The 24956-nt window shown below is 38.5% G+C and overlaps 1 protein-coding gene across 1 annotated transcript in view; it reads right to left on the bottom strand.

Annotated features, from left to right (window-relative positions):
- The window catches only part of clstn2a (calsyntenin 2a), a 125209-nt gene continuing 100253 nt past the window's right edge, over positions 1–24956 (bottom strand). Inside the window, exons 10-18 of the mRNA XM_054625358.1 lie at positions 12584–12746; positions 6630–6796; positions 6077–6225; positions 2599–2804; positions 2233–2400; positions 1800–1945; positions 1401–1521; positions 376–566; positions 1–219 (exon numbers count right to left, since the gene is read on the bottom strand). Coding sequence (XP_054481333.1) covers positions 1–219; positions 376–566; positions 1401–1521; positions 1800–1945; positions 2233–2400; positions 2599–2804; positions 6077–6225; positions 6630–6796; positions 12584–12746 — 1530 coding nt within the window. The remainder of the gene's footprint in view (positions 220–375; positions 567–1400; positions 1522–1799; positions 1946–2232; positions 2401–2598; positions 2805–6076; positions 6226–6629; positions 6797–12583; positions 12747–24956) is intronic.

The following is a 24956-nucleotide window of genomic DNA, read 5'->3' on the forward strand; positions in this document are numbered from 1 at the left end:
TCAGTATGTTATGGAGGAACTGTTCCACTCCAGTTGTTTCTTCTGCTTCCTCTCTTTCACCTCTTCTCTCTCTTCCTCTCCGTCCTCTTCATCTGCATCACTGTTGTCTGACTCGGCACTTGTCATTCCTCCAACATGTTCCTCATCTTCCTCTTCTTCCTCCTCCTCACGCTCTTCTTCTTTTACCTCCTCATCATGCGCCTGAGCTCCTCCTACGTTCTAGAAAACAAAGCGTGATTTAGCCACAGCTCCCAAATCCAGTTTACAGTCAAATGTAACAGAGCTATTTGTAAGATAAATCATCTTCTAGTCTTTTATTTCAGCTTTCTGAAAGAGTAAAACACCTCGAAACTAAATAAGAAAAAGTCATCAAACCTCCATGGGGTTGACAGTGATGTTGAGTGCAGAGTTGTCCCAGTCTTCCTCAGTGTCCTTGACATCCTCCTCATCTTCTCTGGACCCCTCCTGATGTGTGGCGTGGATCCTGTACACGCCAATCACCACAATCACCACCAGGGCTGCGATACAGACCACAATGACTGCTGTGGCTGCTGGAGGTGCTGCTCCTGCAGGAGGAAAAAAAGAAATGAATTCTCATAGATTCTTGTCCGGGGTTGCAGGAACTTAGTTAGACAATGCTTTACAACAGAGTAATCTCCAGTTCAATCATCTTATCTCAGCCTGCTTATTTGAAACAGAGAAAGAAGGCCAACAGATCTAAATGTCCGTTATAATCATGCATTGTGAAAAGTGGATCAGAGTCTTTCTACTGTAAAGTAAGAACAGTACTGTAGGTCTAAACTGAATTTATAGGATGGGAATCTAATAGAAGTTTACATGAACAGACTGTAAGGATAACTGTTAATGGTCAACTTTGTTATAATCAGCTTATAGCACTGTATAATTATAGTTATTAGTGGGGCTAGGCAATATGGAGAAAATCAAATATCTCTTGACCAAGAAGTTTGAGCAAATAATTTTATATTGAGATTGACCATTGTTGCTTTTACAAAATATTTGTTATATTAAATGATATTTAGTTTCATATCACAGTATTGTTTTAATATCAATATTCTGCCCAACCCTAGTTATAAGCACTCATTAATATTCATAATGCTGTATAACAATACTTACAACAGATTATAAACCTTTGTTGAAGTTGAAGTATCTTACAAATTCACAATTACTGGTTACTCACTGACATTTTTATGTAATGATCAGAGTGTAATTTGAGAATTACACAAAGGTTTTGGCACATATCTATCATTATTGTCATTATCATATCAATATAAAACAAATGTCACTTATAGTGACTCATAACTAGTCTGTGATGAATACAAAAATCCTTACAGCACCAAATCTCCACAACCGAGCACATTTCAATGACATTTGTGGCTTACCTGACATGTGTGAGTTGAGAGTGTGGATCATGAGCGGGTGATGGACAGGTCTCATGTACGGAGGTTGGGCAGCCATATGGTTGACATGTTCCACAGGTGCTGAGTGGTGAAGAACGCTAACCTACAGTACAGAGGCAAGACGAAGACTATTATTCTCAGGAGAAAGAAGCTGGACCATAATTTGTGCAACAGAAAAACAAGAAAATAAAAAGATGATACAAGACAATGTGGTATGAAAGGAACTAACTCAGCATAGGAAAAATCAAAAGCAAGATAAAACAAAATGGAGAAAAGTAGCACAAAAAAGACAACAGGGACTTGATTGACAGTGAAGGTTATGAAGAGAAGTAGAGAGTAAAAAGGAGATGAAATTTGGCAATTGAAATACATCAAACCAACCTCCAAATTGTACGCATTGCTGGTGTAACGTCCATTGAGTTCAGAGCAAGTGAGTCTGAATTTTCTCTCACTCAGGGTGGCTGGTCTCCAGTTCTTGTAGCGTACCTGCCTCAGTGCCTGCTCATAGTGGGCCATGGAGTCCACACCTTGTAACATGCAGGAAGAACGTGTTATACTACAGTTTAAAATATGACATGCAGCATTGTGTGTCAGTTTGTAACTGTAATATGTTATGACAGGAGATTTCAGGGACCTTTACAGCTGTCTTACTCTATAGAGCGTGGATGTTCATCTTATTACGGTATAAAGGGCAGCCATTTTTAGAGATATTCTTCAAGATTTTGAGGTGGAAAAGTGGTGCATTACATGATGTCTTCCCAGCATAGAGCATAAGAGCCACACATCATCCCTCTTACCAGAGTGGTGGCCCTACCATATATTGATATTCCAGAGGTGGAGTTGGTGGCATCCAGGTGTTTTCCCAACAAGGCACTGTGATGAATCTCCAAACTCTCTCTCTCAGGATTAAGTTCTTCCCCAATTACCAGCACATCACAGTAGTCCAGGTTATGCATCACCTCCATCACACCTTGTCTGTGGGCTGTATGCATGGACACAAAATGACAGAAAAATCTGTGTGCAAATACTGTAGATATGAAATCATAAATACCCAGTGCACATAAACAAAAAACAGATGTAAAAAAAGACATTTTCTCTAACATTAGCTGAAATATTATATAAATATAAGGCTGGTATGAAATGAGAGCATCATTTCAACGCAGGAATCCTCTTTACTCACCTCCACCAAAGCTGTCTCCCTTCATTACTGTGCTGGTGATGTGAAGCTCTTTGAAGGGTGCCACACCCAGCGGGCCCCGCAGGTCATTGGCAGGCCTGACGAGCCGATTAGATCCTGCAACGGTGATTCTCGGTTCACTGGGTGGCAGGACCATAACCACTGACTTGATGTCTGGGATGGAGAGACAGGTGTCCTCGCCAAAACACCTGACACACACACACACACACACACACACACACACACACACACACACACACACACACACACACACACACACACACACACACACACACACACACACACACACACACACACACACACACACAAACAGAAGAAGAGAGAGGTTAAAGGGCGAATTGGCACCAGTGTTACTGCTCCACTGCTCATTTGTTTTGATATTGCTATTCCATGTATTTGTGGAATTTTTGACACAAAGATCATAAAATGCACAAAAAACACTTTTTGTGATTGAGAAATACTTTTTTTTGTATTCTGGGAGGAGAAATAAAGCCGTACTCATGGATTTCAGGATGAACGAACAAAATGAACAGAAACATTTTTTTTATACAAGTTAATATTCATGACAAAATAAGCAATAAATTAAAATGTATGAGATGATAACTGAATATTAATTCTAAAGGTTTTTTTGATGCCAGAACAAAGTTGTTATAATGCCAGTTGCCTAATAAACACAAATACAGGCTAATTCAAAGGATTTAGTTATATGTTTTGAGGGTTTTGGATAATGAGAATATCCCTTACTAGTTTCAAAGGCTTAAGGAAAATATTTTATTTATATCATAACCAAGCCCCAACCATTATAAAATCATACTCTCATTGGACATCTTCATTTTCAAAGTTTGCCCCCGAAGTGATTGTCTAGTTTTCAGTTATGGACAGAAAATGTTTACCATATATGTCTTGATGATGGGGACTTCATGAAATGATTTGGTATTCACTTCAGTATCCCCATTTCTCTCGAAGAATGTAAATATTTACAGTATGTATATTGGGTAAAAACTAGTTTTAGTGTTCTGGGTTGTTTCAAGATTGGACTAATAATGTATCAAAACAGCAAGTTAAACTGTAAAGTTACAAAGAAAAAAATTGCAATAAAGTGAAGGATCACTTAAAAGTTTTAAGTGAGTGCAATTAGCTCACAGGAATACATATTTAAAAGGAAAAGTACCCCATTTAAAAAAATAGCACAATATAACCAAAACAGGTTTTAGCTTTTAAAGTCAGGTAGATTCAGCCAGGCTTTTTTGAAATGCTAAATCCACTGACCCTGTGAATACTGAAGTGGCAATATCATTGAGCTACTCCTGCTGCTTGTCAGGACATGTAAGACAGAGACAAGAAATACAGCTTTCAAACAACACAACACCTTCAGGAGGAATTTAAAAAACATCAACAATGTGAAATGGGACTGCATATTATTGTCACAGACGGCAGATTCAACATATCTGCTGAGTGTAAAGGCGGATCCGTCTTTCTTTATCTAGAAGGGAGCTGTGAAGTGTTGTGCCGAGTTAGACAGCCTGGATTGCTGCTCCCCGAGCTCGCCTCACTTTATCGACCAGCACACATCTAAGCTGATTTGACCTGTCTGCGCTAGCTGCTCACTAAATGAACAGACGCTGGATGTGTGTGGAGACAGGAACAGACACATGAACAAGCGCTCCAATACACACATGCAGCATACAACTAAACACACACAGAGTGGCACACATGGGCATTAAAGTTGTGTTAGGATGAACAAATACTTTAAGAATGAACAGAAGCAAGCACACGCAAACACATGCAAATACACGCAAACCCAAGCAAACACACACACAAAGATGCAATCAAGCATGTTACGTTCAATGGGATGTTTTTGGGAAGAATTATTTTCCTTTTTTATTCTCTTGTTAAAGGTACACTAGGTATTGTTGTTTTATGATTACAGTTAACAGTATGCAGTACACTTGCATGGTTACATCATGTGTTTTTGATTATGCAGCTGGTAAAATAAATCCAGCTATGCCAGCAGAAGCAGGTTAAGGGTTCAGCCAATTACTACCCGTCTATTAGATTTATGTTTTCCTGTGTGTAAGTGTCGATTTTGGCCTGATGACGGTATGATAGAGGGTCTTTTGGGGGTCACCAAAAAGATTAGTATTAATCCTTTGAATATCCATTGCAAATATTAAGGAAAGACAGCTATTTTATGTGTTGTCATCTGGATTAAACTGTAATTTGATTTTCATAACAATGTTACCAGCAGTTCTCAAGATAACTTCCTTTGGACAAATGTTGGACAAACAGACCGACTGATATCACCATCAAAGTAAACAAAGTAAATTCTAATCAAATAAGATCCAGACATGGAATCACAGAAAGACACACAGAGGAAAAACAGACAGTAAACTAGAGCGTCTTGCGATGGGGTCCCACCAGTTGCAAAGCCTCACATTGTCCTTGCTGGTGATAAAAGAAAGAAAGAACGGGAAAAAGAGAAAGAAACAAAAAGCGAGGACAAATAGATGCTCACAAGATGGTCTTCCCGTTCACCCAAAGGCTTAATGTCCTTAATGACCAGCTGGTCTGTTTTTTGGTTTAATAGTTTCTACACTAATGATCCATCCTTTGCCATCTCACTGGGAGTTCTGTGGCTTAAAGACAAAAGACAGACACAACATATCTGACAGAGCCTTCATTTGATGCTTTAACCACCACTCCTCTGGCTGTTTGTAGCTTATGTGACTTAAGTTGCATCATTTAACATTAGTGTCCTAGGGATAGTTATAGACCTCACACTTTATTCAACAATAGCAAAATGTGCTTCATTGGTTTTCACTACAGACACGTGTCATAAAGAGTTAAACACCAAACCCACACACATACACACAAACAAATTGAAGCAGCAGATCTGTACTTCATAATGATATTAATAAGGTTGAACGCATTTTCAGCTGTTTCCAGTAGTTAAGTTGTAAGTACAAAGGCATTGACATAATACAATACAGGTTTTAGATTATTTTTTTTTATTTTTTTACCATTTAGCTGTAAGTTTCATCAATTTGGATGGATCTGCTAGTAGCAGCTATTAGTAAGACAGTCTGAACATGAAAGATTATACTATTTTATACCGTATCTATGATGGCAACAGGAGTGTCATGGCAACAAACTGGTCCCTTCTTGGACTACTCCCTTGAGTGGCTTGTTCACTTTGAGAGTAAACTTTAATGTATCTGACTTGATTTAAACATCACAGAAACAGAAAATCTAAAAACTTTGGCAAAGAGCAAAGAGAAAGGTTTGAGATGTGCTCCTGAGCAAAGCCATAAGATCACAACTGCTCTAGCAGAGCAGCTCATCTGAACTGGGAAGCTTCTACAGCCAATGTTAAAATGTTAAACTAAGTGAATGTAGAGCTTGATGTTAAAAAACTCAAAGCGTGAGTGAACATGTATCCTCCAAGTATATGTGCACTTACTGTACGGTGGTGGTGATGTGTAGCCGTCGGAGGCCAGGCGTAGGGAACTGGCGAGAGTTAATGTAGGAGACCTTTGACATGGCTGTGTTGATGCTGTCCAGATCTTCTCCTTCCACCACCAGCACAGACTGGGCGGGGTTAAAATGGAACTGGACACACAAACAAATACTATTTGTCCTCAAAGAACCTTCCAGTTGAAACAATTGTGTTCATGTTGTAGCTCAATGATTTGTGTCTGGGCTTGATGAGGAAATACATGTACATCATACATGTTATAGAGTAGCATCCTGTACTGCTATCCTGAACAGGACTAAGTGTCATACATCCTCTATAGTACCTCTAAGGTGGTAGTTACTACCAATCAAAAGTTAGTGTGTAAATATGCACGTGTGTGTGTAAGTGAACTTGTACATCTATCATTGTGAAGACCTTAAGAGTGAAGACATTTTTCGAAATGTAAGACATTTTGGCTGGTCCTCACTTCATATCATCACAATGCGTGTCCTCACAAAGATAGAATTACAAAGAGTTGTATGTGTTTGTTTTCACACACCTTAATGTCCTTAGCGAGGCTCTCAAGGGAGTTGATATCAAGGCCTTCTTTGCAGGCCTGCAAACAGGAAATAACCTTCTGGGTTTCAATGCGGCCTGGTCGGATTGTCAGACCTGATAGACTGCCATGGAAATATTGCGTGAACCTCGGAGTCCCTACCTCACCACCTAAAGGGAGAATGAGAGAGAAGAGAACCACAAGTAGGTAAAAAGGAAAAGTATAATATAAGAGGTTAAAGGACAGAAGTGCAGAGGGGATGAGGGGGAAAAAAAGTCAGTTGAATAGAGAAAAATTGGGTGGTGTCAAAATGTCAGCCAATTCCTAGTCTCACATTTTCCTTGTCTACTTTTTTCACCGGCCATGTACTAACTTACCTGTCCTTTCAGATCCTACTTCTCCCACCTGTCCTGCAGTAACCCCTGTATTCCTGCCATTCCCCATGACCTAACCTCCTGCACCCATCTGCTCCCACTTCTCCATTAGCCCAGTAGCATATATACTGGCCCACGTCCATTAATTCCCTGCCAAATCGTATGCTCTGCTCCTGCCTTCAGCATTCCAGCCGTTTTCTCTGACTGCCTTTTGGATTCGTGCTCTCTAGCCTGGTCCCCTATTGGATACATTTACCTCATCCCTCCTGCCTGCCTGGTTTTGACTGTGGCCTGTTTTCCACCTCGAGTAAGCTTAAACTTTTTATTTTACCAGCCTGGTCTCAGAGTAGAGCTGACTCTTGGTTTCAAACCTGTTTTACTGAGCCTTTGCAGGGTAATAGAGACAACAACATGTATTATGCATGTTTCCAAGGGAAAAGCACACACAGTTTCCCCCAAAATAACATCTATGAAGCTGAAAAAGCTTACAAAACCCAATGGATAGCTAGCTATGAAGAACTATTCCAAGTAACTTTGACACTAGTTCAGACAGGAAATAAATGTAATTGAATCACATTGACAATGGCCTTTTTTTCACAGTTTTCTAATGTGTAATGGAATTGTATTAACAAATTTTAGGGAGTGAATGTTAAACTGCTTAGGAGAGATTGCAAAATCTCGATTTTTAAATCAATGGATGACAATGAATAGCTGTCTACCTTTAACTTCAAACTATAAGTAAAGAAAAAATGCTGATATACACAACTTTGGATGTTGCTTTCTGTATGAAAATAAACACAATAGTAATGTTGCGGGAGCAGTTGGCAGCATTTTTTAATAAAGACAAAAAGCCTCTTGAGAAGTAGAGGCATCAAACGAATAGTTTGAAGTCAGTCTCAGATACTCAAACATGCATTTGACCCCAAATGTTCTGCAGCTGCCACAGCGAGTGAAAGAACGTGAGTGATTTCATGCAAAATAAATGTAACCTGTGCTAAAGGCCGACACATTAGCACTGCAGTCTGTGCAGTCCTTTACAAATTCAGTCCAGCCCTGGCAACTTCTTAAGAGACAACTTCTTTTTTTCATACATAGCACCAGATTTTCCTGTAGAAAATGGCTCAAATTCACCACTTCTTATTAAGTGTGTCATTTCCACCAAATCATAAGGCAAGACTACTAAAGTAAATAACACCAGAATTGAATATATCTCAGCCAATATTTATTTATATCCTGTATCAGTGGCAAATACAAATATGTCTAATAATCTCTTTTAAAATTACACATTAATATGTTCTTGAGGAAGATTTATGATGTATTCTTTGAATACTAGACTTTGAAAAGTATATCTTAACAGAATTATTAGTTTTGGTTCATAATGATAATCAAATCAAGCAAAAACATAAAAAAGAATTTGACTTAAAAAAATGAATCAAACATAAAACTAAAAACGGCCTCAAAGGAGAGTTAAAATAATTGTTACTAACAACCAACATCAAGAACAGGCGGTGTTTTCTGTCTATGTCTTCTATTGTAAACTACAGCAAAAACCCATGCAATACAACATTTTAAATGTACGTATGAAACAATCAGTATATTTTGTGTTCTTTGGCAAATCTTTGTTTTAACACATGACCTAACCATATTACAACAAGCTGCTAACCCACTTACTGTAACACAGCCCGGATGTTCTCCTCCTCTCCTGTACTGAACTATTCTGTACAGCGAGGCTCAAGGGAGCGGCAGACAGTAACAGCAGATATTACTGTGAACATCAGCTACAGTACCAGCCAGCATGCATGGAGCCAGAGGCATCTACTCTCTCAGCTCCGTCAATGTGAATCATACAGGGGTGTGTATACACGTAGAGCTGAGAGATAAGATCCTGTCACAAAGACACCAAGCAACTGCCTTCAGTGTGCTAGGTAACAGGAGACTTATACTACTGACTTAACAAACAGTGTTCTCCTACAGTCTAATAAAAACTGCATCACATATAGAAGTAATGGTTGATATTCATAACTAGATTATTAGTTTTCTTTGTGTAAAGTGGTAGTTAGGCTGTCTACATCACAATATTAACAAGTTATCATTAAGTCATTTTTGAAAAATGTCTTTGATACCAATTATTGTTATTTTGTTGCCTTAGATACTCTTCCTTTTAATCAGAGCACCAGTCCACGTTTTTCATATTTCTATCTCCTGGAGCTCTGAGAAGCAGATGTTGGACAGTGGTGATGCTGATCAACGATGGTGCTATTTTATGACAGCCCATTTTCTCCAAGAACTGTCAGGACCAACAGTATATGATTTTCACCTACCATGTAATTAACATTACAGCATCTGGTATGCTGTCAAACAGCAGACATTAGAATCTGTTCATCCACATTCAGAATCACCAACAAGCTAGTGAGCAATGGGAAGTTAGACAAAAGGTACCCAATCTTTGTTCCCATATTCAGTATCCAATCAGCCCCAGGGCCATTAACTGGTCTGTATTTGTTCTGTGTATGTAGGAGGGGTGAGCTTTGCTTCAAGTCCAAAAAACAAACGGGTGAAACAGAAAGGTTGTAAGTCTTCTGGTATTTGTCATCCCCATTTCAAAAATCTGCACTGTTCTCTACTGTAAGAGTTCAAAAAGTCAAACCTTGAAGCATTCTTTCTGTTTTACTTCATGGAAATAATTCACATCCAGATCACAACCAGAGCTAATTAACACATTGTAAAAAATAGTGTGTGGTTGAGCTTTGTTGAAAACTGACTACTGAAATGCAATTCAATACCTTCATCATTTGTCACAAAACAATGTTCTATGATGTGTGCTTTTTTCCAGTTGAAACATAAAATGCAGTTGATCATGTGCATGTTGGAACGCTGAGGCTATTTCTGTGTGGGGGTGTCCCAATCTGATGTCTAATGTCAAACACGCAAACATAAAATAATTAAAGGTTATTTGAAATATCTTTGGGGTTTTTTTAAATGACAAAACTAATAATAACAAACCATTTGTCTCTTATTTTCTGTGTCCATCTCAGAGGGAGGAAGTGGTACAATCACAAACTGCAAGAACTAAGAATATCACCCTTTTTATAGTCTTTATTAGTCTTGTTCTTTATACTTGCCATGCATTATTTGAACAGACATGGAAAGCACTGGGTTTTTGCGATTGTAAGTAGGGGCAGAGTGGGACATTACCACCACCTCCCTTTCTCTCTACATGTGGAAATATTCCTCATTATTCTACTCTTTAGTTGTTGAAAGGTTTTCATCAAGACAACGTCTTTGTGATTCAATGGCTAAGTGCAGACTGAACTGAAACTTTGGATTGCCTGTGCCTGTGTCTAGATGTTTTTTATAGATGCATGAAAAAGAGAAATGAATAAAAGAACAGCGAGAAAGGAAGAAGAAGAGGACATGTCTCATGTTGCATGGCAGGTCTTGCATAGACATTGATATATAAGCATGAACAACTATAATCTTTTTAATTAAGCAATAACTGCTTATTCACAAATTATGATACTTATTAAATTATGATATTTCAGAAATCAGTGCTGCAGAATATTGTACATGTTCACTCCTTGAGTGTGAAGAAAAATGTTTCGTAACTAATTCTAAAGGCTGAATAGACAATTTCATTGTGGTTCACTTCGACTCTCAGGTGATTGAATCCAGTGGTTTCACCTTGGATATAAAATTTGTCTTTTCTCATTTCACTGAGTGCTAAAAGCATTCTAAACTGACAGCACAGTGTTCAAACGATTTAAAACTTCCTGATGATATATGTTGATTGATGCCTTTATCATCACCATGAAACTACCTCAGAATCCGTATTCCTACTCTGCGCTTTGTTAGTTAAGTATATGTATACTGTACTGTGAGGGTTGCTTTGAAATTTGACACCCACTTTCCTGTTGCACATTAAACGAGGTGGCAAACACACATTTCCCATCTAGACAGCTTGTTTCTGCAGAAAACTGGTTAAGAAAACAAACAATTTCTTGTATGGAAAGACACGTCTTCTTTTGCTTTAGGGGCAGTGAAAATACAGTCTATATGCCTTTCATATCCCATGTCTCATCATTATGTTGTTGATTGTTGGGAAAAGGGGATGGATAAATGAGAGACTGTGAAAGGCAATCTTGCTCGCTAATGGCCTGCAAAGTTATCAGTTGCGGCTTAGTGAAGCTTAAAGCGGCTTCATTGGGATGTAATAGCTGGCAAAGTTGTCCTCCATTCACTCTCGCTAATCCTTCCTTCAGGGCTTTCTCTCACAATCAGAGATTCATGGAAAGAGGCAGTGAGAGGCCTGTATGAAGCAACGAAGAAAGTGGTGACGACAAAAAGAAAATTGCAATCAGGCATAGGATGAAAAGACATTTAAATGGCAACCAAAATGTCATCAGAATTGAAGCTTTGGATGATGCTGGTGAGCATTATGAGCTTGATTTAGGCAAGCTGCAGAACGGATCACTACAGTCCCATTCTGCCATCCTGTAAAGCACTTTTGTATAATTATTCCAGTCATAAACAAGGCAGCAGGGTAGCTGTTATTCGTTCCAATGTGATCACTGCTTGCTCTCTTTCCCTGCCACTGGAACTGACATGCAGAATTTCCTGTCTGATACCCACTCTGCTCGTGCTTCTCCATTTCAAAGAAGAAACACTCACAGCCCCAGGGCATGAATCATAATCTCTTTAATTATCTTAACAGAAAGTCTTCTGCTTCCTCTCTCTCTCTTCCTCTCCCTCTTCCTCTCCTCCTCTCTCCCTCTCTCTCTCCCCCCTCTCTTTCTCTCTCTCTGTTTGTGCTTCAAATGTAATTTTCAACATCTTTTGGCTGCTGTGCCTCTTTGTTGATGTTATTTATCTGTGTTTGCCATACTGTAAGTTTCCTTCTTTTCCAGGTTGTTTTCCTTTGCATATTAAGACAAAAATACATCATATATCATTGCAACTATGCAAAAATCACCTGATCCATTCTCAGTTCTATTTCTGTAGTAAGAGTTTCTGATCAAAATACTTAGATAGGACCTCAATTGAGTATTAAAGAAAGCAGCAGTAATGCAATTAAGAGTTCTTCCAAAAAAACATTTCCTCATTTTTAAATTTTTTTTTATTTGTACCACTTTGTCTATTTGGTTTCCCAACAAGCATTTAAAATACTAAAGTAAAGAAAGTTGTAAGTATCATTAACCAATAAACCAATAACGATTCAGAATGAAAAAAAAGGCCTATAAATAAGTAATTTCTCAATTTTGTGTGGAGAAAATATACAACACAACCTCAAGCTAAAAAGGCTGCTGCATATAAAGCAACTCTCAGATCAGTGAGAGTTATAGATTTAAACAATCCAAAAACACAGTTTAACAGCAGTTGTGTCCCATTCCTGCCTGATTTCAGTATCTTCAGCCTTGGACAAATGTCTGCATCACTCTAATGCCACTGTGAATCTCACACAGACACACAAGGACACACACACACACACACACACACACACACACACACACACACACACACACACACACACACACACACACACACACACACACACACACACACACACACACACACACACAAACTGACCTTGCCAGCAGGCGCCCACAGTCAACTGTGTATCAATCTTTGCGGTTTGGATCGGCCAGTCATCCGTCACCAGGTAGGGTTCATAGGTCACCCCATCCACAAATAGTGTCACTGCAGGAAATTCTGCATTGATCACATAATAGTGCCATTCCTTGTCACAGATCTGTAAAGGAGAGAAATATTATGATGTTATTAAGCCGCAGTACTTTATGCTATGTGTCCACTTAATGCATTCAAATAAGTAAATATTCCTGGTTTGCACTTACACAAAAATAGGACAGCTTTAAAAATAAATAACTCTGGCAACTACATCTCTTTCTTGGGGTCTTATTTAGGTTAGGCACATTTTTCAGTGGAGGATTATGTTTATAAGGATGCTGTTATGAAGATGATGATGTTTACTCCAAGCATGCAGCCGAACCCGAAGGCGCATCCTTGAACGCTCCCCGCCTTTCTACCTTAAATGAAAGAGCAACATATTCCTCCCTGCTTCTCCTGAATCATTTGCTCCCTGTTGTCAGATTGCTAATGAGGTTTCCAACTAATGAGCTGTTTATTAAAGGCAAGCAATGAGTGACAAACACGGCTGTTGAGGACCCTAGTGCCAGGCAACTTTTATTAGCCATCGCAAACATTGCTCAAAAAATTGGAGAACTTGTAAGGACACATCCTGTTCTCTCTCTTTCTGCCTGCCTCTCCACCTACCAAAAACTCTTCCATCTTCCTGGGCCACAACAGTATGATAAAACAATTCTGCTTCTTCGCTTAGATGTCTTTAGGCTACAACTATTGATTATTTTCATTAGTGATCCACCTGCAGATTACTTCCACGATTAATCAATCAATTGATTTATCAATAAAATGTCAGAAAATATTGATAAATGCCCATTACAATTTGCCAAAGCCCAACATTTGTTCTGTTTTTGAAAATTCCCAAATTTTAGAAGTCGGAACTGGTGTTATTTGGGCAATTTTGCTTAAAAATGTCTGAAACAATTAAATAATAATAGTTAAAAAATAATAATAGAATGTGTTTTGCCTGTCTACTGTATATGTGTCTATTTTGTGTTTACTTCATGTTGGATGAAAGGTAAAGATGTGAATGATTCCCACGTCTGTCTATGACTTAAGAGAGTTCTCATGACTGGACAACTCAAGATGTCTGTTTAAGGATTAAAACCAATGTGCATTGATAATATAGCAATGTATACATATATTTTGGGTCATGTATTCGCCTTTTCAGGCATGTCCGAGTGCATAGTCAAAAAACTCTCCAGTATTAATTATGATTAAGACGGTGACATAAATTACATTAATAAGTCAGTAAATAGCTATTGTAAATAAAGTGGTAATTATAGTGAGCTCAATATTACATGAATGTGGCATTTGATGGTAACCAGGCCAAGGTGTAATTTGATTGTCTCCAGTGCTGCAAAGATTTATATCATATTATGTTTTAGATGTTATATGCTTACATGTTATGTGCTTCTTTCGACTTCTTGACCAGCTCACAGGATGAATGACACATACAAACTCTGCGTGGGGTCCTGAAGCCATAACACAGGAGTGCCAGAGTGCTATCTGATGCAGATATTCTCAATTTAAACCATTTAAAGTGCAAGTGTACTTCCTTTTCAAAGTCTTTGGCAACTTGGTGAAATCTTAAAGGATTCCTCGCATTGTTGTTCCACATCTTATGGCCATTGCATAATTTTTTCTGTAATCAGTCTGCTGTGAAGGATTCGGTTGAATTAACAGCAAACAATCAATCTATTTTCACTGGAGAGGAGAATATTTGCTCATTTCAGATGCACAGACAGAAACAGCAGGAAAGGATACAACACTACGTAGATTTTCATTTAGGGAAATTTCACTTTATGGCTCAGTGGCCACACACACACGCACACAAACATACACACACACACACACACACACACACACACACACACACACACACACACACACACACACACACACACACACACACACACACACACACACACACACACACACACACACACACACACGTAATTTATTAAAGCTGTGATATGAACTAATGAGGTTAGGGATGTTCAATTTAGAAAGTAGTGTCTCACCCTTTATGTGTGAAGGGACAGAAACAGCAGATATGGATATCCCAGACACCCCTCCCACCACACAGTATTAATTCTCTCATCAGATACGTATGCTTAGTTATTATACTTTTCTTTGGATTGCTTCCTTATATCGGCACTAGTATATCTGAACCTTACAGCTCAAGGCCCAGTTTCATCTGGTTGTAGCTGCAATGCTTTGGTGCTAAGCAACACTGGTGGGATATGTATTAATTGTAAAAATCCAAACCTTTTGTGGGTCAGTTTTGGGTCAACTTCAAGAGGAATAGTTTCAACATTAAGAGCATAATAAATAAAAAAGTGTAACTTGCTCCTTTATTTTAAGACTCTAGTACTCTACACAGATAGGAAATTCCAAGCAATTACATTGTGTTTTAGTTTCATCAGGTCACACTCAGGATTGGTACGTATACTGGACTAAACAATCAGAATAGATGGCCACTTTCATTTAGCTGCTGGCTTGCTGACTGCCTGTGGAGGTCGCTGAAAAAGATAGACACTGAAAAAGTAGAATTACCAGAAGCATCTTTTTCTTTTTGAACTTGGAGGACTTTGACAATAGTTCGGCTCTCTTGGTTGAGTTCCTTTATAGGGTAACAATAAGTTTGCCAGAGCTTTAATAATCGGATAAGAATTCCTACTATCATGGGAAAAGCAAGACTAGGAGTTTATCCATGCAGTGTTGCCAGGTCCAGCCACTTTTGTCTTGCAGCTGTAGCTAATTTATGTCCCCCATTTTTGGTAGACCTATTTCGCATGCAAACTACATCAATAATATCAATAAATAAAAATCCATCAGATCAGTCGAACACACAGGAACAGGACACGTCACACGCCCACGTACACATGTACACGCGCCCTCTGCTCCCCTCTTCATGCCAACTCTGCTAGCTAAGCAAAGACGTTACTGCTGGGGAGAAATTACATCCGTTAAATTGAAGAAATAAAGGAAGAAACATACAAAAAAATGTGAAAAATTAAAATAGGATTAAAAAATGATTGAACAAATTCAGTAAATTCACTTATTTGTGCAAACCTTTAAAGTGACTATATCATTTAAATGTTGTATGTTCCGTGGTACTCCACAATCGCAAGACACTTCTCCCTCAACCAAAAATCAAGGGGATTACCAAAGTTAGTAGGATCCATTCTCTGTGTACCATGAATGACAATTGTATAACATGGCATCCCATACAATATTTGTTTAAATATTTCAGTCCAAGCCAAAGAGGTGGACCAACCAACACACAGACAAGACCAACACTGCTATTCATAGAGCCATGTAGCTAGCAAATTGAAAAAAACAACATTTGGGAAAGGGCAAAGAAACCCACAACAAATGCTGTGTGTTTTAATTTAATAAGCATGTGTAAATTATAAAACATTTTTTGGTAAATACACAGGCCATCTTGTTACACATCAACTTTACTAAGTGGCTTGTAGTGAAATATTTTATGTGCACATTCTTCTTTATGTGGCTATACTGTAATTAAGAAAACTCCGGAATCCAATCCAGAAATCAACTCAATTTGTTTATGTTGTTGACTGTCCAAACTTGAAAAACTGTACTCGCACACATACAAATGTTCACACGTGCACGCACTCGCGCACATGCACGTGCACACGCACACACACACACACACACACACACACACACACACACACACACACACACACACACACACACACACACACACACCATTAGTAGATACCATCAGCAGTACTCTGCCGGCTGCAGAGGTATGTTTGTATTCACATTGCTTGTCTGAAGGCACATTAGTCAGTGGGAGCATGGAAGTAGTTCTCCTCCAGCAGCCTAACAAGAGTCAAGACAATGAATGCTGAAACACTGTAATGAGCTGGTCCCAGAGCAGGCCTGCTAAGGATGAATACAATCACCAGAGGAGTCCCACAACAGAGAGAGAAAGGGTATGAGAGAGAGAGCGATACAGAGAGACAGAGAGAGAGAGAGGAGAGAAGGAGAGAAAGAGAGAAAGAGAGCAAGAGAAAGCGAGAGAGAGAGGTGCAGAGGCAGAAAGTCACCGAGGCCATGTCCCTGATAATGTTAATCCATTTTAAAAACATTTCTACATAATTTTAGACTTCCATTCAAATTAAATTGCTTCTGTCCCACACCAAAACAGATTATTTTGAAAAGTATTTTCACTGAACTGAAGTCTTTCATCAAGTGTCCTTAATATATCATTTTAAGATCGAAAGGGTTCAAATAACATACTTTTATTTTAGTTGCATCTAGGATGTTGTTTGGAATTAATTTACACTACTTGCACGGAAGATGCTTTTAATAAGAAATAAGGTTTTTTCTTTTCATGTGATCTAATATGAAGGGTATGTTAACCATGTCATCAAACATTTCAAGATACTGTCACAACTTAAGAAAGACAACAGCAGATCACCTTTTGTCATGAAATCAACTTTCTGACTCTTGAGTATATTAACAACATAGACTTACACCTCTCCCTCCTTCATCACTGATCTTTTGGTTTTGTTGCTAGGCTTTTTTTCACAGCATGTGATGTTTTGAAACAACGAAATGAAATTTAGAGGTCTAATAAGCAGGAATGTGTGAAAACACACTTGTGTGTGTTGGATTGTTAATTAGACTTAGTGAACTAAGTTGATTGTTTTTGTCACAACTTTTCGGCTTATTTTTAGAAAAACATTCTTGTCATATCAGGAAGAGCAAAAGTGATCCGTTTCATTCCCAAAAGTCAGCTTTTTAAAAACCAACATGGCTCAGTTCAAAATTTTGTTTAAAAACAAAACTCCTCATCTCTTCTCTGATTTTGACATCAGATGATTTGCTACCACTTCACCTCATAGTGATGTTTTTTTCAGAGAGAGACTGAAGTCTCATATCTTACTGGATTTAAATTAATGCCTGCAGTGAATAAAAAAAAAATGTCCAGGTCCTGGTGAGAAAAAACACAGCTGCATTACAATTTAGATGAGCCAGTTCCTTGGTCCTGGTATTGTTCATGCTGGCGCACTGGTCTGCCTTACTGGGACACTTCAACAATCTGAATCATCGTTAATGAAATTTGTTTAACCCAACCTTTTCCTGCTATGACAAGAGCTTGTCTGCTGTGTATTAGGAAAGAGATGGTCAGGAGAGATGTTTTACTCATGCCAAAACTCAACATGAGAGTAGACAATGTCTTCCTTTAATCTTAGATATACTAAAATTGAAGAGTGCTCTTTACCTCAGATATAAGACTACAGAATTGGTATCCAGACATTTCTTCTAATTTCTCTATTACTGTAACCATTTCCAGCACTCAGCTTGCAGATGCTGCCAGATTTCCTTTGTCGAGTATATTACCATGCAATAGTAGTGTTTTATTGCTGAGAATAAAACCCCAGAGATAAGCTCATTTATCTTGTGGAAATCTGCCCCGGTGTATTTACGAGAGCCTATTACATTGCACAAAAGAAAGAAGATCTTCAGACCCAATTGGACCTCGAAAATACTATACAGTCTGGAGGCTGAATTTTGGTATTCACCCCAAGGATCCCTGGCAAACAATTAGGCACTGCCTGCTCTGCATTAAAACAACTACTTACAAGGAGAGCAGAGTCCCAAATGTTATTTTGTGGGGAACAGAGGTTATAGGATTCAGGTAATAAACTAGATTGGCTTATTGTGCATATTGCTAGTGAGAAAAGCAAACAAAACCCCTTATTCTCTGATAGCTGTGGGGCATTTTGAATCTGCTGACATAAACAGAATAATGAGGACATTCTGCAGGCTGCTGAGAAGTCCTTGAATAGGGTCAAGTTTATTTTGATACATTGGAGAGGTTTGGGATGGGAGGAGTCTTCTTTATATGGATACAAACCATATAATGGTGTTCAGATCTGTTGGATATGACAGCGCCTGCTGACAGGCATGCCCGTTTAGACCATAACACTGTTTTCTGATGTGAAGGGTATAATGATGTGTACGGATTTGTTCCTTGTACATTTTTGTTGTTGTTGTTTTTGTCCTCTCCAAACATATGATTGCTTACTTTCTGTTAATTTAGCATTTATTTTGAGGAAATCTGAAGCTTTGTCCTTAGTCACCAATATCCTCCTTTCCTCCTCTTTTCATCTATCCTGTTCCATATACCTTTGTCTGAACTACTTTCTTCGGTTTTTCCTTCTCATGCCATCCCTACCTCATCATTCTTTCCTAACTTGCACATCTCCTCCTTTTCCATTTTCATCTCCGTTGCTCCTATTCACATTCCTTGCCTCTCCTCTCTTCAGCCACTGTTGTGGCACTGCATTATTGATGCAAGTCTATTATCTGTCGGTGTGGTGGTAGGGAATGACACAGATAGTGAAAGAAAGAGAAAAAAAAGAAGAAAAGAAAGAAAGAAAGGATGTAAGGAAAAGAGCTTTGCTTACATGCTCAACATTATGTACATAAGACACATGTTGTAAAAAAGCAGCCTATTCCTGTTTGGCACTGTAAGATCCACACTTACAACACTCACTGTAAGAAATAACGTCTCAAAGAAGATAAGATAAGAAAATAAGGTCAACTTTAAGTTGAGATCAGAGTATGTTAATAATTTATTATTTTTCGTATAGGCTTCACCCTCCTAGAGATGTTGCTATTGGGTTCATACCTGCACGCATGCTCGGTTGTGAGCATTTTTGCACGGCCCTCTCTAACATCTGCACTTGCGACATATAAGCACCATGTGACCATCATTCTGCTCCCAATTTTCTTAAGCGTCAAGCATTAAAAAATCGAAATCTCACTCAAGATGCTTGCGTAAGCACAGTAGCCTTACAGTCAAATCCCTCATTTACACCTGAAGTCTTAACAAACCCTTTGTTGTGGAGTTGCATTGAGATCATTTGGTAAATAATTGAGGTCCCCACCCTTCTGCAACGGCAGTTCTATGTGAAGACAGTGTAATATATTTTTTCTCCGAGAGTTTTGTTACCCGTGGGCAACATTGGTTTTTTACACGTGGCATCTATGGTTTGTGAACTGGTTTATATTGTCTGTTTGTGAACCTTTGTGTCACAGTATGTTACAATACGAAACTTACGTTCTTGTCAGTGACACAACTGAAAAATACACATTACAGGCATACGATTACATAACATGTCTGCCACTGCTTTGGTATTGTGCTTTCCTGCAGGTTTAAAAAAAATCTCTTTGTCTGTTTGTCTAAATCGAAAATTAATTCTCAGCAGTTATAACCTTTAAAGTCTGGGTATAAGAAATAAACATGTGTTTGTCACACTACAGAAAAATGTGTTATTAACCACTCAACCAGGTTTGAATGATCAAAAAAGTTGGCAAGTCTATAAATTAGGTTTCAAAGTCATGAAAAAAAGCAGTGTCCTCTATTCTGAGCTGGCTGTTTTCTCCCAACTTTAGTGGGGATAAAATAATTAAATAATCTTGACTTTGTTCCAATTTTTTTATATCAGACCAAATTGATCAAATTCTGACAGTGAAACGAGTTATCTTGCGGGGGTTGTGAACTTGTGAACCTAAAAAAAATGTATCTACCGGTTAACTGCAGCAACAGCAACTTAGGAGTCGGCTATGGCGAAGCCTATGATGTAAGTAAAAGTTTTGCTGGAACGCACATGCAGCACAATCTCAAGCGCACACGGAATGAGAGAGAGCGAGCAGGTAAGGAGACAGACAGGTGCCGGACGGCCATTCTAAACTTTATGGATATTTTTATGGTCCACCTGCCCGCCGGGTGTGCCAGATGGCCTATACACCATTACTAGCTAGCAAATCGTAGACATGTAGGGTAAAAATGTGTAACTCGCGGTTGAGCAGCAGAACCACTGATGAGCGATGATTTCAGGCCAGCCCAAAAAAACCTAAACACAATTTTTTTTTAAAATGTCTAATGGTCTTGCTCCACAATTCAATAATGTTAGTTTATAACATTCATAATGTGTCTAGAAACAAATCTTAGATTTTACTTTACGCAGACTTTAAGGTCAGCATGAAAAGCTTTCTTTGCCTAAGGTAAATGCCGGAGTTAGAGAAGGAGGCGAGCAGTGCTGTGTCAGGAAGTGAGATGGAAAGTAAAGAAGTTGAAATGGAGTTAGAGAAAAAGGAAAATACTAATGTGGGAGAAACAAGCTGTCGATACATTAGTATACTGATGGTATGCTTATGGACCACTCAGCATGTCTGCTGAGTGGTCCATAAGCAGCAGATAGTGGCATTAAGCCCCTGCGTCTTACACTTACAAACACACACACTCTAGTCTCACAAGACATCACGATGCTAAGGCATATACATGTAGTGAGATGCATCAGCTCCACATAGGGGTAACACAGGAAGTGCCTAAAGCAGACAAAGTACAGCTGAGCTTTCAAATGAGGTCATTTGAAAAATAGCAGCTAGAAAAAAAAGGAAAAACAAACTGAGGATGTATACGCTGGAGGCAACGCTCAATATCTTCTCTGTTGCTCTTTGTCCTCCTGTTTTGCTTTCAGAGAAAAGTGAAACGTGTTTTTCATCACTGCCAGTTTGTACCCTTTTCTATTATTATTATTCCAAAGTATGATGCATGCTAAGACCTTGAAAGGGTGACTTGCAAAATTAAGAGTGATTCATGGCAAACAGTTTCAATCCTTCATATAACATTGTTACTTTTTGCCTCGACCTATAAAGACGTACTCTAATGCCTTTGCTGTATTGATTGCTGCATTCTAGGCATTATAAGCATTGGTGAATTACAAATAACCTGAACTGAAGTGATACATTCATCAGTAAGTCTTTTGTGTTTGAGGTGGAACTAAATCAGTCTTTCAATAGGCTTCTCAATCTCTTCTGGTATCTACAACAAGCAGACAGCAAAGCAACACACACACACACACACACACACACACACACACACACACACACACACACACACACACACACACACACACACACACACACACACACACACACACACACACACACACACACACCACCACCAACATCATCCAATTAATCTCCTCTGAAACAAAGGGAGGCCTTTAATCAACTCAGGACAGAGAACAAGCAGTGGCACAACAAGCATGGTATAAGAAGACAGATAAGGCAGATAATTGTAGATGCTATTTAGACAAGTAATGAATGTGAGTTTGTACAACTCTAACATTCAGTCCTGCCAATCGAGCTCCGACATAAATGATAAATACCAGGGTCTGAATCTGTCTCAGGCAGTGTAATTGGCAAAATTGTAAGGTTCATCTGTGATTCACAACGCGTGATCTGCCCCCTCAATAGTACAGTTATCTTGGACTGCTGTGAATCAACTACCAGCACAAATGATCTTTGGCCATTGACTGATGTTGCTGAAACCTCAGATTTGAGAAAACTGAGAAAAATACTGTTTATTGTATCAACTCTCACCCTTCTGTTAGCATAGATTTGTTTTGTTCTACTCTATCTATAAATACCCTGCTGTGAGTAAATAAAACCTTATTTGTAAGGGTTTAAGTCAATGGTACGTCACAAACACACTTGTTTTTTATCTTACTATGCTGGGCAATCTTAGAAAGCTGTTCAAACTTCAAAACTAGGTATAGTATTAAAACACAATGTTTTCTTCTTTGTCTGCTTTTCTCTCTCGCCTCTGCTTTGTGTGACTTTATTTGCATGTTTGACCCATACCTACCATCTTTGGCTTACAGGACATAAGAAGAATGATTCTTGATTTGTATAGGATTTTTTGACTGTGAGTGAAAATCTTTTCAACAGCTGGATTGCACTGATAGGCTTACTATGCTCAAGGTGAGGGAATAATGTGTCTATAGGGGAGAGATCCACCCCTTACTCCATTACCGAGGCTGAAAAAGAGGAAGGACAACAGACATCCTGTGTGTGTGTATGTTTGCGTGTGTTTGTGTGTGAGTGTGCATCACAAACACACTCCAAAATTGTATAGTGCTTGTAGATGTGTGTGTGAGGGTTTCCGTCAGATGTGACATTCCTTCAGTGGGTTCGATCGACACGGAAAATGGAAGCCTCTATCTCTCACCCTCTTTTTTTTCCCAGCTTCCTTTCATCCCTCTCTGCCCCTCCCCTCTTGGGGTGAGAATTGCAAAATCAATAGAGCTAAATGGAGTTGCTGCGGAAGCCATTGAGTGTCCCTTCTAAGTGCTAGAGGAACAAGGAGAGTAAGAAGCAGCTGTGACACCCCACAGTTACCTCTTCTCCTTCCTCTCTCTATCCACCACATATTCCTTTTTTAACAGTCTCTACTCTTCTCTGAGCTTGTCCTCATTATTAACGACAGGTTAGTAGTAGCTTATACCCTTAAATTACCTTTTCCTTAGTATACTTATTACTAGAGATACTGAACAAGCAAGTATTACTATGAAATTGAAATGGTTACAGTAGCAGAGTAATATTTATAATGTAACAGGCTGGTCTCATCCAGCATTCGTAGCAATATCTACGAATAATAATTTGCCTTAATTTTTAGATATCCAACAAAATTTGAACAAGGACATATAAAAAACACTAAAATCACAGACCAGGCAGGCGGGAAGGGACATGGATGGTCAATATTTACCACTTCCGTGGTTATTTTAACCCAAACGACTATTCCTACACCTAACTAAGTGGTTTTGTTGCCTAAACCTAACTTAGTTTCCTATGAAGACGGAAGCTTATTTAGAAAAGGCCATATGCATGTAACGATTGAAATTGACACAGTTGCAGGCTTTTTTAGAAAAAGGCACGAAAAGGTAGGAGTTAGTTTTGTAGGATATAAACCGTTGTATGAGAATACCTTGAATGTAAAGTATAAAAAAAATCACAAAAAGATGAGGAAGTAGGCTTAGTGATTTAGTTGAATAGTTAAGTTTTAACTAGTTGTCCCTTTTAACTAGTTGTCCCTTTTATAAACCTTTTTCCCGGCTGATGTTTCAGGAGTCACCACCATATATTACAATATATTTACTGTCATATAATGCCATATCATTTGAATGTCTCAGAATATTTAGCAAGAAATATACCCACTATACAGTGCCATCAAAAAATTCCAACAATGGAACATAAAAGTAGTCCATGGCACTACCAATCCCCTAATGCAATGCCCTTTATAGAGTAGTTGCTTAAATTACAGTCATATGAGTTTACAGTACACCTGTAAGAGATGCTCACAATAGAGTAAACTATTGAGTGTCTATCAGTAGGGAGTAGTGGATGAGTAAAAGGGGAGTTATTTCAAAGCATTTTACTTCATAACAGGAGAAGCACAGGTGCAACTAATAGCACTAAACATTGCTCTGTTCCATCAACTGTCATTGTAGCTTTGCAGTGACACCAGGAACTAGAGCTGGGTCATCTACAGTCCTAGTTTATACTGTTAATTACACCTGTACTTCTACTGCTATGACATATAAAATGTCTAAATAGAAAAAGGTTTACTGGCAAATGATTGATCAATATTTCATGTCCACTGCCTATAACATGTATGGAGCTACTGGTGTTAAACTTTTAAGACCATTCCACAGTACTTTAAATATTTTTGCTGCTAAAAGCTGGTTCTGGATTTAAAGAGATTTTCAATGTATCTTATGAAATACAATTGAGAAATCCTAACCATATTAACATATTCATAAAATCACAACAGTTTTAAAATAGAAGAATATTCTAAAAAAGGTAAATGTGCCTGCATTTTCACTTTAGCTATACAGTCAACTTAACCTTCTAGCATTTTCAAAAAATCGAAATAGAATATCATATTGTAGAGGGCTGCAGCTGTTTTCAAAGGCACCGTGCTCAGTGCTCTTTGACGTAAAATACCATCTGCTGCTCCGGGGCACAAATCAGATATTGATGTCAGTTTTTTCACATTCAAAAGAAGTGGTTTCTCTCTAGACTCGCCATTTTGCACCAAGATTCAACAATAACAAAAATGATTCAACCAAGTTTCACTCTCTTTAACCCGGATGTTAGGATAGTAATTAATGGCACAACATGTTTAAATATGCATGGAGCCAATACCATAAAAATAGCATACTAGCAGCGATGAATACAAAAGCTGCACGTACATCTCAGATCGATGATCACAGAGTAGTTTTTTTCCTTGCCTCTGCCCAATTGTGATCCTATGATGTCATTCCTCTCATTAACCTCTAGTATTTCAGACCAGTTTCCATGTATATTTCATGAGAGTCTCTGCACAAGTGATTTGTACTGGTGAGTAACTCATCACATATTCTCTTTGACTGCACTGCACGCTTCCTCCGTGGTCCTTTTG

This window comes from Anoplopoma fimbria, chromosome 3, assembly GCF_027596085.1.
Source record: "Anoplopoma fimbria isolate UVic2021 breed Golden Eagle Sablefish chromosome 3, Afim_UVic_2022, whole genome shotgun sequence".
Classification (NCBI taxonomy): Eukaryota; Metazoa; Chordata; class Actinopteri; order Perciformes; family Anoplopomatidae; genus Anoplopoma; species Anoplopoma fimbria.